At 43.6% G+C, this 19,116-nt stretch overlaps 1 protein-coding gene across 1 annotated transcript in view; it reads right to left on the bottom strand.

Annotated features, from left to right (window-relative positions):
* Window positions 1-7,508: 7,508 nt before the first annotated feature.
* The window catches only part of S100Z (S100 calcium binding protein Z), a 39,717-nt gene continuing 28,109 nt past the window's right edge, over window positions 7,509-19,116 (bottom strand). Inside the window, exons 3-4 of the mRNA XM_063128647.1 lie at window positions 9,476-9,639; window positions 7,509-7,981 (exon numbers count right to left, since the gene is read on the bottom strand). Of these exons, the coding sequence (XP_062984717.1) occupies window positions 9,481-9,639 (159 nt within the window). The 3' untranslated portion in view covers window positions 7,509-7,981; window positions 9,476-9,480. The remainder of the gene's footprint in view (window positions 7,982-9,475; window positions 9,640-19,116) is intronic.

The following is a 19,116-nucleotide window of genomic DNA, read 5'->3' as shown; positions in this document are numbered from 1 at the left end:
GCTCTCGTGGTGAAGCAATGGCTTTCATGAGTTGAACTGGCAGCTGCTTCCCCCTCCCCTGGGCACGTCCCCCTATTGCTGGTAAAAGACAGATATAGCCTTTTTTAAAAAGTTCTTCTTGTTGTTTATTCAGCAACACTGCTGCTTTTAATTCCACCCCTCCTTCATTTATTTATTTATTTATTTATTCCATTTTATATGCATTACTGGCTTATCCTTGGCTCACTTCCTTATGCCCCCAGAAATGTCTGCTGCCTGCCTGCCTTCCCTCTCTCCTCCCCTGCCCGCCTTGCAGGGATGTTGTGTGTGTCTGGCTTTGACTCAGGGGAGAAGTCCTTCTTGTGCTCACTTGGAGTTTTGGAAGTTCCAAATCCATTTTTCAAGTATGGAAGAAGATTCATACTCCCCAATTCATGGCATGTTGGGATTTCCTTTGAAATGGCCCCATTGAGATGTCTGCAGGTTTAAGCCCCGCCAAAAATCAGGGGATGATGGGACTGCCTTGAGTCTTGGCGTGCGTGTGCATCCCTGGATAAGCTATCATGGTGGCGAGTTTGAGGTTTTTAACGTGCAAATTGACGGAGCTATCGAAAGGGGTGTGAATGGGGTGTTGGATTTTCATAAATTCCCCAAAAATCAGGGGATGATGGGACTGCCTTGAGTCTGGGCATGCGTGTGTGTCCCTGGATAAGCTATCATGGTGGCAAGTTTGAGGTTTTTAACATGCAAATTGACGGAGCTATCGAAAGGGGTGTGAATGGGGTGCCCGATTTTCATAAATTCCCCAAAATTCAGGGGATGATGGGATTGCCTTGAGTCTTGGCGTGCATGTGTATACCTCCATGAGGTGTCATGGTGCCAAACGTGAGGTTTCTAACTTTCACAGAAAAAAAGTTGTATACTTTTTTAGCTTAATGCAAGCCTATGGGGGGGGGGAAACGGAGCTCCGATCCGGATCCGGAGCTCCGCAGCGGAGCGGAGCGGGCATGGGCGGAGCGGGGGCGGAGCAAAGCGGCCCGATCCGCAAATTGCGGATCTGGAAGTGAAGCAGAGCGGGGGGTCCGTGCACACCCCTACTAGCCACATTTTCCCCCTGCAGTTTCAACATGATAGTCTGAAAGTGGGGCAAGAATAGGAAACTGTTTACCCCTGGACTCCTATCAGACAAGGATATTTGTGTGCAATTAAAATATATAGAGTGATGAGAATAGTATTTATATCCTAACTTCCTTCCATTCATAACCTAAAGATGTCAGGTGTCAGTATAGATGCAAAGACTTGTTTTGACATAGATTTAAATTTCAGATTTGGCTAACTTGGTCTGATCCAGCATGGTTCTTCTTATGTTATGTACTCACCATGAATGGGAAGGTGGTATTGCGCTCATGCCCTGCTTGTGGGCTTCCAAGAGGCATCTGATTGGTCACTGTTGTGAAACAGGAAGCTGGACTAAATAGGCCTTTCATCTGATCCAGCAGGGCTCTTATTATGTTCTTATGAGATTCTTTACAAATGACAATTTCTGGGATTTTTGCTGATACACAGCTTTACTCAGTGATCTCTTTCAAAGCATCTTTATTTAGCATTTTCAGACGGAAATGGGGAGGGAATCGTGTTTCCCTTACAGTTGCTTTGCTTCCTGCTTCTCTTCTAGAATAGGGACAGGCAGAATCACACAGAGAAGAGGAAGCAAGTAGCAACCACATGGCCCATTCACTGGGCATTTTTATAGCGCAACCTCTCCTGCACCCAGGAGGAAATAGTGGCAATGATCATTATAGCTGAGAAGAATTGGATTTTCCAAATCTTATTTTGTAGCGGGAAAAATAACAGGAGGCATCTGGGAGGCATCTGGGAGGATTGGTGCGTCGTCAAAATGACCTGCGAAGATCTGTGAGTAGCCAGTAACAAGCATGCTATAAAATGCTCATATAAAGATGCTTCTTTTCAATGAATTTTAATAAGTGTCAATAAGAACCCATCTACATGTTGTTGTTTTTAGAAAAGTAGGTGGTGCCAGCCTTTTTTGGACATTACCATTTCAGAATGAGAAGAGGGGGAAATCACATGATTAAATACTTTCTCCTGTAAAAATCTCCCCATACGTAGAAAACTAGCATGATATGGACATGGATCCTTGACTAGTGTTCATGCTAGTTTTCTGTTGGATTTTTAACATTAGGAATATTCACTCATGTAGTCCTTTATCTGAAGTGGTTCAGAATAGCTGTGCTGCTATAGCACTTTAAGGGGGGGGGGGAGTGTCTGTCATCTTTAAAAGTTATCAGACTATAAATATATGTAAAGTAGAACATTATTCCTGCATGGGCACATCATGAATGCCCAATTATAACATTTACAAGGAGACTAACTAGGAGGCTTTTAAGGATCTGTGAAATAAATGGGCAAAATGAATCATAAACACATTCCGTAATCAACACGAACCCAACTGCAACATTATTTTCATGTGCGTAACAAAACTAATTTCACAGCACAGTGGCTGAGAACATTGCATGTATGGTGCGCTCCTTTAAATGCAAGGCAGATTTATTCCTGAACTACTGTGGCAGCTTCATGACTGCCATGACAAAATATGTCTCATACATTCATTTTTCAATTATTTTAATGAGACTGAATTGCTGTACTAATGTACCATCAGTTATCCAATTGGAGGGTGGGAAAATAAAACCTGCCCATATCCTTTCAAAGGCATTGTCACTTTCCTCCTCAGCTACCATCATATTTTTTGTGTCTGGGGTGTCAAAACACCCATTTGTTACAGTTTTTAATACTGGGATTGAATGATGTGTGTCTCAGCTCACCTTGGACAGTTTGATGTCCCTTGGCCATTTGACACGTCGACAATGCTGCTCATGCAGGAGGACGAGGAGGTGTTGCCTTGAAAAGGATGTACTTGGACAGTCAATGCATGAAAGGAGGATTGTAGGATTCAGAAGTTAGGGACAGACGTCATCAGCCAAATTATCACAACCTTTGATTGGGTCTAGCACTTGATGGTGATAAAGGCCTTTTTAACACTGGCTTGCATTAATCCGGTAATTCCCCAAGTGCTACTTAAAGTTTCATTTAAACAGACATACAAGCAAATGTCAATGCCTGTAGGCTTAGAGGCAATATGATTTGTTTTCCAAGCAACTTATGGACATCTAATGCAACCAAAATCTTGCAGGAGCTTAAGAAGCACTTGGCTGGCATTGCTGTATTTTTACTGGTCTCGCATGTAAAGAGAAGGATATTAGACCATAAATAGCTCTTGCTTTTCTATTGATTTTTCAAGTCAACTCTCTGATATAGACTACTTTCTTAACTTAAGTGTTGAATGGTAGAGCTGAGGATGATTGGATAAGCCCCCGCAGCGAGCACGCTTTTCATTGTTCAAAGAAGGAGGCTAGTCTAAATTCATGATTATGGAGCAATTTAATTAAAGACAGCAGATAAATCTCTAGTCTCGGTCTGACTTTGCCTCCCTCGTTCCTTCTCTTCAATTGATCCCACTAATAGAAAAGATAGTGTTGTCATGACTAGAACAAAGAATTATGGATTACACCTTTTGTTTGGAAGACAGCTTACACAAATATACCTGCCCCTTTCTCTCCACGTATAGCTCTTCTACTATCGATAGTCTAGCTCTATCCCGGATACTAGGGGTGGGATTCAGGGCAGGCCCAACTTACCTGGTTATTTTTGAAGGCCTACCTGGTTATTATTATATTGTGATTTTGTATTATATTGTACTTATGTTAACAGAAAATTATACAAACTATCTAGAACAGTGGTTCTCAACCTTCCTAATTCCGCGACCCTTTAATACAGTTCCTCATGTTGTGGAGACCCCCAACCATAAAATTATTTTCGTTGCTACTTCATAACTGTAATTTTGCTACTGTTATGAATCGTAATGTAAATATCTGATATGCAGGATGTATTTTCATTGTTACAAATTGAACATAATTAAAGCATAGTGATTAATCACAAAAACAATATGTAATTATATATTGTGAAATATTTATTTCTAATTACAAATAAATGACCATCGGAAATATGTGTTTTCCAATGGTCTTAGGCGACCCCTGTGAAAGGGTCTTTCGACTCCCAAAGGGGTCGCGACCCACAGGTTGAGAACTGCTGATCTAGAAGATTAAAATACAGTTTATTTTCTAGTTCTGTTTTTCTTGGGTTGAATCCAGGATCTGCCTTCTTAAGTGAAGGGGCTCTGCTCACAGAATGCTCCTCTGCCCAATTTTTGGAGATCCCTCTTCTTCACACACACCACAGCTCACCCCATTCTCTGGGGCTCCTGACTCTCTGTGTAGCATTTTCAGAAGGCTGGAGCTGCTTCAGTGAAAAGAGGGAGTGAGAAGGCCATTTCCACTAGCACAGTTGATCTAGTTTAAATCTGGAACCCGTAATATTTTATGATGTTATTTTTATTTGTTTTTAGTTTGATTGTAAGCTGCCTTCTGGTTGCTTAGGGATAAGATGGGATAGAAATCTGGTAGCCAAAATAAGGTAAGAGAGAGAGAGAGAAAGTCTTCTGGTTGCATAACGCTACGCCACTAGAATGAGCGGATATAGCCACTGGCAGTCTTAATTTAACATATCCAGCCAAAAGTATGCAGGACCATATTCCACTGTTGATATTGCAATATGTCTACAGCCAAAGTTTTGTTTATGAGGGTAATAAGCTCCATTTCATCTAATAAAGAGACCTTGACTTGTTTTCAGGTTATTTCTGTAATTTTATGATGCTGGTGTTGCAAACACCTTTGCTACTCCCATAATCAGTCCACTGTGATTGCATAGAGAAGAGTGTGTATTATAGACAAAGCTAAAACCCCACTCCTAAGCTGGGTTGGAGGGAGGGTTCCCTCCTCTCCTCATCTTGTCTCATCAGGGCAGTCAGTCATGGTAACTTGAGTAGTGCTGTGCTGAACATTGGGCTTTATCATAAGGTACAATTTATGTGCCATACTTTGACCATTTGCAAACTTTTTTTTACTAACAAGACTATCTTGGATGTCAGCTGAGTAGAAAATCTCAGCTCACTGGCTATTTTTTGAAATACATCAGCCATTTGGGCATACATTTTGAGCCTTTTGTTTTCTGACCAAAACGGAAGCATGTCCTATTTACAAGATTTTCTAATCAACAGAATGCCTTCCACTATGTGTACGCCACATTTCAGTTTTCCAAATCATTAGGAAGTACAGTAACACTCCCATACATGCATTTAACACTCTATACATGTTAGGCAGAAAAGAAGTCCTACAACTGGCCAGCCATACTGGGGAATGGGGAATGTTGGGAACTGTAGGGATTTTTCCTGTCTGAACACGCATAGGATTGCGCTATAAGGGTGCTTCCAGACCAGGGGTTCCTTGTGCTACCAATCAAAAGGGGCTGTGCAACTTGTCTTTTCTTCCTTAACATTTTTTTTTCTGGAAAGAAACAAGAGAGAAGTAGTGACGAGAACACATGGAAGGGTTACAAACCGAAAGCAATGTCATCTGGACTTCCTGCTACATTCCATGAATATGACAGGGTGATAGCACAATAAAAGCCTCCGTTAGAAGGGGACTTATGCACTTAAAGTCTATCAGATGGATCATGCACACATAGGTTCACATATGCTGCACAGTTTAAAAGACATGGTTCTAAGACTGTGAGATGAGGAGGATAAGGGGGCTGTGGAACTAGGGAACTAGACTGGTGGCACCCCATTTGTGGAATGCTCTCCCCAGAGAGGCTCACCTGCTGCCTACTTTTTGGTCTTTTCGGTGCCAGATGAAGACCTTTTTATTCTCCTAGGCATTTTAAGAATCAATTTTTAGTGTTTTCAGTACTTTATTCTGCTGCAGCTTTTAATTTGGCTTTATGTTCTAGAATGTTTTTTTTCCTACTAGGTTTTATCCTACTTTTTGTTGTTTGTTTTAATGTTTGTATTATGTTTTAATGCATTGTTCACCAATATGAACTTTGGTTTTTCGGGCAGTTTAAAAGTACAATCAATCAATCAATCAGCTTTTCCATTTTGTATGCATGTCTTGCCATTAAATATTTGGGGTATCTCTCATATACACAAATCCCAAAATCAGAGTCTCCATCTAGTACTTTATTGCCATTGATTTAAATTACAATAAAAGTAAAGAAAAAATTATAAAATATCAGTGGTGGAAACAGTCATTCAACAGAACCAGGATCACCTTTATAACAAAAGGATACTAAACCCAATAATTCTAAACCTAGACCAGCCTTTGCCAACCTGGTGCTCTCCAGATGTGTGGGACTGCAACTTTCTCATAATTCCCAGCCAGCATGGCGATTGTGGGATGCAGTCCAACACATATGGACGACACCTGGTAAGGGAAGGCTGAGCTGGACCACAAATACCTGGTGGAAACCTTTTGGACAGATGTATTAAGCATCTGGAAGGGTACGCTCAGAAAAATACAAGATAAAGACAAATGGAGAAAGGAGACTTCTGGGCCAGGTGGCAGGTTTGTCTCAAGTAAACACCAGTTGCTGGGGAACATGGGTGAGAGGGTGCTGTTGCACCATGTCCTGCTTTGTTGGTCCCCAGTTGACAGCTGTTTGGCTGCTGTGTGAACAGAGTGCTGGACTAGTTGGACCCTCAGTCTGATCCAGCATGGCACTTTTTATGTTCTTACTTCTTTAGGTGAGCAACAAAGAAGAAGAAGGAAAAGCTGGGTAACGCTTAGCCATTGGTAGGGTACTATGAAGCATGATTGTGCTATGAGGCGCTCTGGCCCATTAAGGATGCCACTACCTCAGGTTCCTAAGCTCAATCTGATCCCTGGCGAGGTGAAGCGTTTAAGAGGTGTTCATGGCCTTGACGTTGCTCTCTTCATCCCAGTGTTTGGCTAAGTATTCTCACCAGGAAAGAACTGATCAGGAGTTGCATTCTCCCTGTGCCCTTACAACTGTGTTTGCAGCTTCTGGAGAAACTGAAAAGTTCTGCTGCTATTTGCTGGTACACTTGAATCTCTGGATGGATTCAAAGGGCCATTTAAAAGTTTAGCCAATTAAAAGTTTAGCCCTTTAAAACCTTGCTGTGAGCTGCCTGTACCATGTGGAGAGGCTGCAATCTTACCACTCCACATCTGCTCAGAATGCTAGGGTGGCCATGTGTCTTCTTTTACAGAGGGCAGTCCTCTATTTGAGGGGCTTTCCTGTTTAATTCCAGCTTAAAGATAATGAACTATAAGAACTGTTACCCATCAACAATTAGCACCTGAACAACAGACAGAACAGGCAGGTACACAGGTCACCTGGTCATAGTCCTCCTTATTATTATGAGATGTACTATATTTCTCTTTAAATATTTATTGTTTCTAAATTTGCACCGATGCATATAAATTAGCATATGCAAATCAGTGTCCTCTTTTGTCCTCCTTTTCGGCAATTCATACATGGCCACTTAGTGCTTAACCTCCAGGTGAAATCACTGCCACCACACAGAGTAAAGGCACTACACAGTCATTTTTTTAAGCAACTACGTTTTTGCTCTGAGTCATCTATTCCACCTTTCCTCGGGATGCATTGGAATGGAATTGGTTGCCCATGTTTAGGAGTGACCTACAATACAACACCCAAGATGCATTGTGGTGTCAAATTTAAAAGTACAGCACCTACAGGAGCCATGTTTAAATCCATTTGCCTCCACAATTTCTGTAAGTAACTGTCTGGCTTCTAAAACTCTTTTAGCCTTATGAAATAGTTCGTTCATAGGAGAAATGGGTTTTTAAAAGCCAGTCAGTTACTTACAGCAGTATTAAAACAACAACAACAACAACAACAACAACCGAGGGGATCTTCTTAGGAAAGTTGGGATTGCTGAGGAGAAAGGAAAGGGAAACACCAGTACTGGTGAACTCAAAAGGTGAAATTATGGTTCGGTCGAAATTGCTGTCTCCCATCCTGTCCAAAAGGTGATTGCAACCTGCCAACATAAACAGAGATGCAATAGGTATTAAGCAATGAAAGCATCCTCAGAAAAAGGAAATTATCCACTTGGAAGAACATGTAAAGATGCCATTATGTTACAGAAAATCAGTGAATGCCTTATTCATGGTTGTGAACACTGTTTCATCACATTCTCTATGCCAAATGTATTAAATTCCATTGTTTTCCAGCTTTTTTCCATCATTTTTTAACCTGCTGAAAATGCAGTTATATATAAACCGTCATCAAAGAAGTGTGTATTTCCCAAATTGCACAATGTTGCAGAATATTGCAGTGCCATCTACTGGGTGCATAAATGAAACATATGTAGCTTGCCCACATAGGGGGAAGTGCATATGCTGTGTCAATTGCTATCCCGTGAAGGCTCCGTAAGACAAAATCTAAGGATGTGGGATTTCTGCTTCAAGTAAAGAAGGATTAAGTGATGGGTCTCTCTTGCTCAACATAATTGGCAGGGCAGAAGGGAATTGACAGGGGGCAGAAACGCCCTGTTGGATTCTGCCCAAATTGTCCAGTTTTAAAAATGGCATATTCACATAGAAATTCATAGGATAGAGTATCACTGAGCATCCTACAGATATAATATTAAAGTAATTGACAATAGGAAGCAATAATGAACTTCTACAGTCCTACAGCATTGATTGGGACCCACTAATTGCAGCCCAAACCACAGGTGGTTGCAAAGGAAGGTGTGTGTCCATGTGTACAGTTTAGGGTTAGGACCAGGGAGATATGGGTTCAAATCTCCAGTTAACCCTAAAACTCACTGGAGAACTTTTGGCTCGGAGGATCAAACTATACATTCCATTTAATATATGGGGTGCAGCTTCATACGGTGCCCCCCTACTTTCTTAAAAGTAAGCATGGGGGCTCTTATCTGGATTGGGCTCAGTGCACAGGGTGGAGCATTTTAATCCGTCCTGCCCCAACTGCAACCTCCCCCTTGTAAATCCTCCTCTGGTGTGTGGTAGTAAGCAAGAGTAAACCAAACTAAACAAAAAAACACCACCTTCCCATAGGCACCAATGACAGTTGTTTGTTTATTTTGCTCTTGCTAACTGCTGTGCGGGGGTGGGGGGATTTCCAGGGAGTACGTGGTTGGGGAGGGAAGCATTAATCCTCCTTGCACACTCCGGTTCCTATATGGATGACCAGCCAAACTTTTTAAAAAAAGAAAAAGTAAAAGAAAAAACCGTATGGAGCTGGGTTGCAGTGCATGTCGGCTACCCTAATGAATATTCAAGCCATGGTAGGCAGGTGCCATGGCTTATTGCGGCGTGCGAACTTGGTGAGGGCGGCTTCTGCAAGGGTTGAATAAACCACAGTGGGATGCGGTGACTCTCTAAACTTGCCCCCTAGGATAACTTTTCCAGTAATTCTGTAATATCCAAAATCTCGATTGGTCCCATGAGATTAGCCATTAGACATAACAGAAGTCTTGCAGAGTGATAATTAAACATAGGTCACCTACCATTTCTATTCTCCCCTTTTCCTCATTTGCTCCTCAAAGAAATCATTGCATGCGACAGTCAATGCAGCAACCAGAACCACAAATTCATTAAAATCCACTTCGTTATCTTTATTGCTATCAAGATCGTTCATAATCTTATCAACCAATTGGGGATCCTTTTGACACTACAAAGGCAAAAAAGGGGAGGGAAGAAATTATTATTATTATTATTATTATTATTATTATTATTATTATTATTATTGTCCTGCCTTTTGCCCAAGCAGGATATAACACTTTAAAAATGTTATGAAAACAGTATATGTAATGTGTCCTGGGCCTGAACAGTTCTCATAACCGTTATAAACCATTATAAGCAGTAGTGTAGATCCTGCCTGGGACTCATATTGGTTACAGAACCTTCTGAGAGGTGGGAATTGCATTAGAGATTTCTTTTTATTTCCTCAAGGGCATGTGCAGGTGTTAACTACAATCCTTAAGGGAGTTTTAACATAAATGGTGACATTTACCATTGCCACAACAGTGTCTGCAGCCTGTATTTGTCTCACCAAAATGATGACGTGGCTTTGCACCTCGTTGATTTGTAATAAGCATATTTCCAGTCCAACAGTTTAATTCATTAAGAAGATAAATGTTAATGCATTTTCCCCTAGGGCTGTTCACTATTTAAAGAAATCTTCCTTGATCACCCACAGAAGTTTTAGTCAATAATTAATTTATTTCATTTATTTATTATTATATTTATATCCCACTTTTTTTCTCTTGCAAGGAACCCAAGGCAGCTCACACAGTCTTCTTCCTCAATTCCATTTTATTTTCACAACAGTCCTGTGAGGTAGATAAGAGACAGCAACTGGCCCAAAGTCTCTCAGTGGGCTTTAAGTCTGATTGTGAACTAAAACTTGGATCTCCAGAGTGCCAGTCCAACACTCTAGCCATTACACCACACTGGGGGCATGTCTACACCTATCAGATATCCCGGGGTCTTCTCCAGGTCATCCCTGTGTGTCCATATGATGCACAGGGAATCCCAGGGGCAACCCAGGACTACCAGGGACTTTCCCTGGTTTATCTGGGACCGCGGATTTCCCGATATTTCCACAGCCCCGGGACCATCCAGAGGAGTGCAGGTGGTGTGGCTGTCACTCCCGGATCGTTCCTCCTTCCCCGGGAGTAGTGGGGCTGGGCATGGAGCTGTGCGGGGAGGGTCCGTGCCCATTGGGGAGGGGAGCAATTTCACCATCCCTGGGATGGCGGGGGATTGGTCATGTTTCTTTTTTAACCTTTTCATGGCAGCCGCAATGTCCCTCTTTCCTTCCGGGACACCACGCAGCCGTCAAGATGCTAGAGTAGGAACATGGAAGCAGGGCCAGATCTACACCAAGCAGGATATAACACTTCGAAAACATTTTAAAAACTGCAAAAGGAGTGTGTCCTGGGCCTCAACAGTTGTCACTACTGTTATAAACCATTTTAAAGTAGTAGTGTAGACCCTACCCAGGTAAGCATGTGAACCTCCCCCCTCCCTTCCTCTATACCCTGAGGTGTAGACATGTCCTGGATCTCTTGGTGTTTGCATATGTATAAAACAATACCTCTAAAGGAAGAAGCATATCTTGTTTTTAGACAATGCAGATGATGCAACAGGCATCATCCATGAAGATGTAGGAATGGGTGTGAATTTTATTCGGTTTGTTTTATACACACACAAAAATCCAGACATTTCTTCATAAAGGTGCTGGAAAGAATTTGAGGTCGAAGAAATTTGAATACAGGAGAAAGCAAAACTACTAGATTTGTCCATGCAGGCAGAGGCTTTCAGTGCTTCGCTCTTAAAAGATTTGTGTGGCTGAATTAGGATTACCACCTCTTTTTTCTGACAGGCTCCTCAGGTTTAAGAGTCCTCATGTTTAAGAGTCGTATAGTAGGCAGGGACAATGTGACCCTCTCTAAGCTGGGAATAACTATTGAATTTGGTTAGTGCAGATGGGTGCAATGGGGCTGGTGGCTCTGAATCTGGTGGGGTATGAATCCATTCTAGGCTTCAGTCACAGCAAGCCAGAACTCTAACGGAGGCAACTGAGCCAATTTTGGGGGTATGGTTTAGCATCTTGGACAAATCCTTTAGAGTTCTGGCTGGCTCTGACTGGATCCCAGAAGGGATTCATGGCCCCACCACAATCAGTTGCCACCAGCCTCCACTGGATGGGCGAGAAGGTCCCTCATTTCATTTTTTTATAAGGCCCTCGGAGGGAAAGGATGTAGTAGTCAGACACTTCTCCATCATGCCTGGATCCTGCTCCAGCTGAGATCCCCCTCCCTCCTGCTACCAACTGTCACTGATGAGGCCGTCAGAGGGAAAGGAAGCAGCAATCAGGCATCCCACCATTGTGCCTGGATCTGTATGAGGCTATGAGAGGCAGCAGCCCTGCTGAACTTTGCAACTAAGACTAGATCTACACTACTGCTTTATAGCAGTACTGATAACTGTTGGGGCAGAACAAAAACCTGGCGTCTGAAAGAATATTGTGTAGGTGCCAGGCGAACCTCCTTAGGGAGCTCATTCCACAGCCAGGGTGCCACAGCAGAGAAGGCCCTCCTCCTGGTAGCCACCTGGCTCATTTTCTTTGGCAGGGGCTCATGGACCCCTGAGGATAACATTAGGTTCCAGGCAGGTACATATGGGAGGAGGCGTTCCTTCAGATAGCCTGGCCCCAAGCTGTTTAGGGCTTTAAATGTTAATACCAACACTTTGAATCAGGCCCGGACCTGGACTAGCAGCCAATGAAGTCGGAAAAGGACTGGCATGAGGTGGTCCCGTTGGCCAGTCCCTGTTAGTAAACATGCTGCCCTGTTTTGTACCAGTTGAAGTTTCCGGACCGTTTTCAAAGGCAGCCCCACGTATAATGCATTGCAGTAATCAAAACGAGAGGTTATGAGAGCATGGATAACTGTAGCTAGGCTATCTCTGTCCAGATAAGGGTGCAGTTGGCATATCAGCCTAAGCTGATAAAAGGTGCTCTTTGCCACTGAGTTCACCTGTGCCTCCAAGAGCACCCCCAAACTACAAATCCAATCCTTTAGGGGGAGTGCAACCCTGTCCAGAACAGGGTGAACATCACCTAGCCAGACAGATGAATCACCCACTAACAGTACCTCCATCTTGTCTGGACTGAGTCTCAGTTTATTGAACCTCATCCAGTCCATTACCATGCTCAGGCACTGATTCAGAACAGCCATTGCCTCACCTGGGTTTGATGAAAAGGAGAGGCAGAGCTGGGAAAAACTGCTTATTGTTGTTGTTGTAAAATGGAAAGAACTTGAGATTGGGGGTGGGGAATCAAATGTAGGAGAATTCCAATTTGTCCATCCCTATGAAAAGATACTCCCCCTATAAAGGGGAAAAAAGGAATACCTCGTCTAAGAATGCCCATGCCATTTAGGATTTTTCAGCCTAGAAGAATTTTTTAAAAATCTGTTTAATTAATTGGAGGCAATTTAGTTGATCAAAAAGTTTTGAGTTAATTAACCTAACTAATGAAATTGATTTACAGTGTCTGCCCAGAAGGAGGAGAGCTCCTGGATTTTATTCAGTCTGGATTTTTATGTGAACCAAATTGATTTGCTCAGACTAATATGTGGCTATCTTTCAGTTTTCACATTTCACTAAATTTTGTGGCACAGTTCTCAGCTCAAACATTATGAAAATGTGTATTTTACGCTAAAAAGGATACGAAATACACATTTTAAGATCAGATGTGTATAATCATGTAGCAAATCTTTGCACCTTTTTAAAAAAGCAGATTGATGTGGAAATTAGATGGAATGGATGTATGAATGAACAACTGGAAAAATAACATAAGACTAGCGGTGGAATGATCCATCCATTCCTACTCAAAGGTAAGTCCCATTGTGTTCAATGGGGCTTATTCCCCAGTGAGTAGATATAGGATTTCAGCCTAAATGCTTTAACCCAGGTTTTTCAGCTAATTCCCCAAAGTAAAAACATTGTAGTAACTTTCATTATCTGTATTCTGATTAATCTAAACTTCTAATTTATCACAGTTCACTGCATCACTTGTGTAGATGACATCATTGTAACCCTACTCATTCCATCAATGGAACCATACAGTTGGAAAGAACCCTTTGTATACCCTTTAGATCATTTTGATAAATAAGATTCTGCTGTACTTGTGAAAGTATTCCAAGAACATTTTCACACGTGGATCTTAAATCTGAGCCTCTCTCAATTTTATTTTTTTTAATAGTTATAAAGTGCCCTTCATCCACTATCCATCAAAGAGCAATGGAAACATTAAAACAAACAAATCTAAAATAAAAACCATATGCTAAGAAATTAAAAGGCTAAAGAAAGCAACAATTCTTCAACCAGCAAACTAAACAAAAAGACACAATTCATTACATTTACATTTTTTAAATGTTAAAATTCTAAAAAAAGCCTGGGCAAAAGGAACATTTTTAATTTGGCACTGAAAAGAAAACAGTTGGTGCCAATCCTATCTCTTCTGGGATATTTGCAAAGGTGGGGTGCCACCACAGAGAAGGGTCCCTCTTTTGTAAAATACATAGTACATTTCTCCCACTGGCGGTACGTGGAGATGGGCCTCCTCTGAACATCTTCATGCATGGGCAGGAAAGTATGGGAAGAGACAGTCCTTCAGATACTTGGGCCCCAAGCCATTCAGAGCTTGAAGTCATAATACTATGCACATTCAGACAGGAAAAGGTCCTACAACACCCAGCATCTCTCCAGCCAGCCATCTGGGGGCATGGTGAAAATTGTAGAACTTTATTCTGTTTAAATGTGCATAGGATTTTGCCCTTAAGGTGATAACCAGAACCTTGAACTGGGCTTGGTAGCACATAGGGAGTCAAAATAATTCTATAAGAATTGGTGTAATACGGCTCCATCAAGATGGATCACTCAGAATCCTGGCTACTGAATTTTGCACAAGTTGCAGTTTCCGAAAGAGGCAGCCCCACATATAATGCATTACAATAGTCCAACCTGGATGTTAAGTGTGCACAAATCACTGTGCCAAGGCTACCCCTATCCAGGAACGGCTGCAGCTGGCAAACCAGTAAAAGCTAGTAAAAAGTGGTCCAAGCCTCCAAGGCCACTTGGGACAACGTTGGATCAAGAAGCACCCTTACGCTGCGCTCGTGCTCCTTTGGAGGAAGTGCAACCCCATCCAACTTCCAGACTTGGGAACCACTACCCCACAGTGCCTCCATCTTGTCAGGATTCAGTTTCAGATTTTTGGCCCTCATCCATCCCGTTCTTGAGTCCAGTCAGGGTTTCAGGACTACCACAGCCTCAGCTGATCCAGATGGCACAGAGAAATAGAGCTGGGTGTCATCAGCATATTGATGAAACCTCACTCCAAATCTCCAGATGACCTCACCGAATGGCTTCTATAGTGGCTAAAGAGCGTGAGGGACAAGATGAAATCTTACAAAACAAACAAACAAACAACAAATACCAAGCTCTGATGCCATGGAGTCCAATAGATTACGACCATTGTTCATGTATAAGGGGAAGCAGATAAGAGGCATTGGTAATGTGAATTAACTTTCTGGCTCCTGTAATTTATTCATCCACATTACAAACCAGATGGAAGCAGAAGCTGCTTTAATCCTAGTGTATGAAAAATGTCCTACATACCACTACAAAGGTAGATGCATTGGAAGCTCACATGTGGAAGGAAAGGAAAGGAACCTCTCGTGCAAGCACTGAGTCATTACTGACTCTTGGAGGGACGCCAGCTTCCGCTGATGTTTTCTTGGCAGGCCTTATAGCGGGGTGGTTTGCCGTTGCCTTCCCCGGCTGTGATTACCTTTCCCCCAGCTAACTGGGTACTCATTTTACCGACCTCGGGAGGATGGAAGGCTGAGTCGACCCGAGCCGGCTGCCTGAAACCAGCTTCCGCTGGGATCGAACTCAGGCCATGGGGAGAGTTTCAGCTGCAGAAACTGCTGCTTTACCGCTAAACCAGGGGCATAGAGACTCAGGCCCGGGGGCTAAATTCAGTCTGCCTGGGGTCCCAATCTGGCACTCTGGGATTCCCCAGAATGCTATGCTCCCTTTCCCCTGACCATAGATGGTTGGGTGGATTCTGAGTCCCCACTCCACCCCATTCTAAAAAGTTGAAATGCATCACCTGAGGCTTAGTTATTGGTGGGAGGAGCTTTAAGCTTAAATACTTCGTTATTTTTGGCCCTGCCCTTTTGCCATTGGCCCCACCCCCTTTGCCATAGGCTCCTCCTCCACCCCGAGAGCTTCTCCAGAATGGAATTTGGCTCGTGGGCAGAGAGAGAGGTTCAACAACCCTGCCTTAAACCATAGGAGCTGTTATTTTTGTCTAATCGCAAAGATCTGAAGCAAATCGAGCTTGCCCTGGCCAATTACTCTAAGGGTCTGGCCACTCTGGATTAATAAAATGATACACAGGACAAAAAGAATCCAATCCAAGAAAATTGATGACAGGTTTTCTTTCTTTCTTTCCTCTTTTACGGAGTTCAAGGTTCCTTTGGATTAATAGACTACAGGATGGCAGTTATATATCACAGCTTTCTGTTCTTTCTTTCTTTTTCATACAAGAATTTCAGTGGAGTATAATTTAGGAACAAAATGGAGGGGCACAAATCACATCGACGCCAATAATGTGTCCTGAAGCGAGAGCTCTCCTCAGCAATCCCTCTGTTTAGCACAGATAGGAAACTATATTTAGAGACCACAGGATTTCCAATCAACCTGTGAATAAACTGCCAGGCAGCTCCAGGCCCTGAAGAAGCACTTAAGGAACAAAAATATTTCAAGTATTGGCCAACGTTCATCTGCATATTCTTGGGCCATTTTCTATAACAGCCTTCCCCAACCTGGGGACAGTCTTGATGGTGATGCAATAGTGCTGTGAACCCCAAAACCCCACACTTGCACTCCTGTGGGGTTGTCCCCATGCTGAGGAGTGAGCACGGGGTTTGCATTAGAGGAGGAGCTGCTGCCGCCCCATGCACCGCCATGTGGCTACGTGTTGCTGCAGGAGCGCTGCTGCAAATCCCTCCCTTTCTCTCTCTCTTTTTTTAACCTTTTTTTTAAACTTTGCTTTCCCCACCAAGCGTTTCCTCTCCCCATGCTGGAGGAAGTGCGAAGATGTTCCAGCAGCCATTTGGCTCCCTGCCCTGCCCCCTCCGCCCATCCAGGCAGATGGTGACCAATCAAGAGTCGCCCTCTGTCCGGGCATACCTCTGCTGTGACTCTGGAGTGGCGACAGATGGCAGGTGCGCCGTCGTCGCCTCACTCCAGAGAAAAATTCGGGGTAAGTCCCCGACTTTTTTATTTGGGAGCTTTGGGGAAAAGCCCTGGGATGGCTCTGCAGTGGCTTCTGTGTCGTATAAACAACACAGCACTACTGCAGAGCCACCCTGGGGCTTTCCCCACCTATAGACACCCCCTGGCATTCTCCAGATGTGTTGGACTACAACTCCAATCATTCCCAGCCAGCAGGGGCATCTGGATGGGAAAGAGGGGAGTTGCATTCCAAAACATCTGGGGTGTACCAGGTTGGGGAAGGCTGTTCTTTTCTAATGTGCCCCACCTCCGGCTGTCCATCTGCTCTTCCTGAATCATTTTGCTTGTGTGGGCAGGAGAGATACCGTCAGAAAGCTGCAATGGAGGAGAGGTTTGTGATTATGGTACCCGTATACTTACACCTAGGCCTCAGCTAGACCTACGGGTCTAGTGCGATGGAGGGGTGAGGATTTTGCGATATTGTTATCGCGAGATCTCCCCCTCTGTTTACATGCAATGCACAACGGCCTCGGAAGAACAGGACGTCGTGCTCACCATTTGGGGTTTTTGTCTTAAAGGAGATGAGTGCATAAGCACGCATGCGCAAAAGGTTGTTGTGTGTTTTTTAAACAATTTTTCCTGCTCCCCACCCCACCCCTGATGGGCACAGAGCTCCTGAGGAGCTCTGTGACCTGTGTGCAGTTCCCGGCTCCTTGTGAGTAACTGTGAGGAGCGGGGACAAACCACGACACCCACCCACATGTTCCAGGGTCTCAGGATCATCCCGAGACCCCAGAAAAAGCAGGCTGAAAGGGTAGGGCAATATCCCAGGGAAAGGGAGGGATCATCCCTCCCTGCTCCCAGGATCCCCTGTGTGGCATGTAGACGCACAGGGACGATCCCGGGGATCGCCCCAGGATATCGCCCTGTCTAGCTATGGCCCTAGAAAAATACCCTAAATCTCTCTTCCCCCTAGGCAAAGTATCAGGAGAAGCATCGGTCCCATTGAGACATTGGCAGCCATTGCTCCAATCCACACCCTCATCTCAGAGCTATTTGCACACACTAAGGAACGGGGGAAAGAATACTATGCTTAACATGGCAACAGCTAATCAGGTCTGAAGGGAAGTGGAAGTTTAAGGATGGCACACTATGGCTATGATGCAACTTTATGATGCAGTGGGCACAGAGAAAGCCCATAGGAGTGGGAGTAGTAGTAAGAAAGAATCAAGAGAAAAAAAAGGTAAGGAAATGTCAGCTAGGAAGGAAAATGTAGGCTGGCACTCACTTGCCAATTTAGCTACAGCTCATTTCAAGGATACATCTCTTATATATACATTATTTTGTACACATACTGTACTTAAGCTAATGATTCTCACCTTTGCATTGTGCATGTTATAGATATAAATTTGACATTGATGGATAGACCCATAACAGGTTAATCAGTAGCAAGATATTGAACCATTCATTTTTATTACTGCTAACTGGCCGTTCTATTCATTTCTATTTTGCAATGGTTTTATCTGCATATCATTAATGAAAATGGACTCTCTCTTCCAAGGGAACATCTATGACAGTTCTTGCCCCCAGAGCTGATGACAGACTTTTGAACTCCCTGACAGGGCTCCAACACTGTGAAATCTAGTTGATCTTGAGTCAGATCTAGTTGATTTGAGCCTCTTGGGCAGCCTTCTATCCCTGTTTTAGCAATGTGAAGGTACAATCATCTCCTGTGGTTTCTTCCCAGCATCTAGAGTTAATTGGCTTGCTGCCTCCGAACAGTAGAGTTCCATTGTGACAGAGGCCGTGATGGAACTGCCTAGGAACATAGGAAGCTGCTTTCCGCTAGGCCAGACCCTTCATCTATCCTACGCTGTATTGCCTACTCCATCCTGCCACAAGCTGGTGCCCTCCAGATGTTTTGGATGGTAACTCCCAAGATTCCTGACCATTGACCATACTGGCTGGAGCTACATCGGCTCCAGTCAGTATGGCCGATGTTCATGAATCCCAGGAGTTGCCATCTAAAACATCTGGAGGGCACCAAGTTGGGGAAGGCTGGTCTCCTTTGAGTGACGATGTCTCTGCAAAGGCTCAGGCCTTTCACATCATTTGCTACCTGATCCTTTCAACTGGACATAGGGCTACACCACACACTAAGGGATGGGGAAAAGAATGCTACACTTAACATGGCAACAGCTAAACAGGTCTGAAGGGAAGAGGGGAAGGACTGGAGGAAGCTTAGGGATGGCACCCTGTGGCTATGATGCAACTTCAGCTATGATGCAGTGGGTACAGGGAAGGCCCATGGGACTTGGAGGAGGAGTAAGAA

The sequence above is a fragment of the Elgaria multicarinata genome, chromosome 6 (assembly GCF_023053635.1).
Source record: "Elgaria multicarinata webbii isolate HBS135686 ecotype San Diego chromosome 6, rElgMul1.1.pri, whole genome shotgun sequence".
NCBI lineage: Eukaryota > Metazoa > Chordata > Lepidosauria > Squamata > Anguidae > Elgaria > Elgaria multicarinata.
This window is presented reverse-complemented; position numbering and strand designations above follow the sequence as displayed.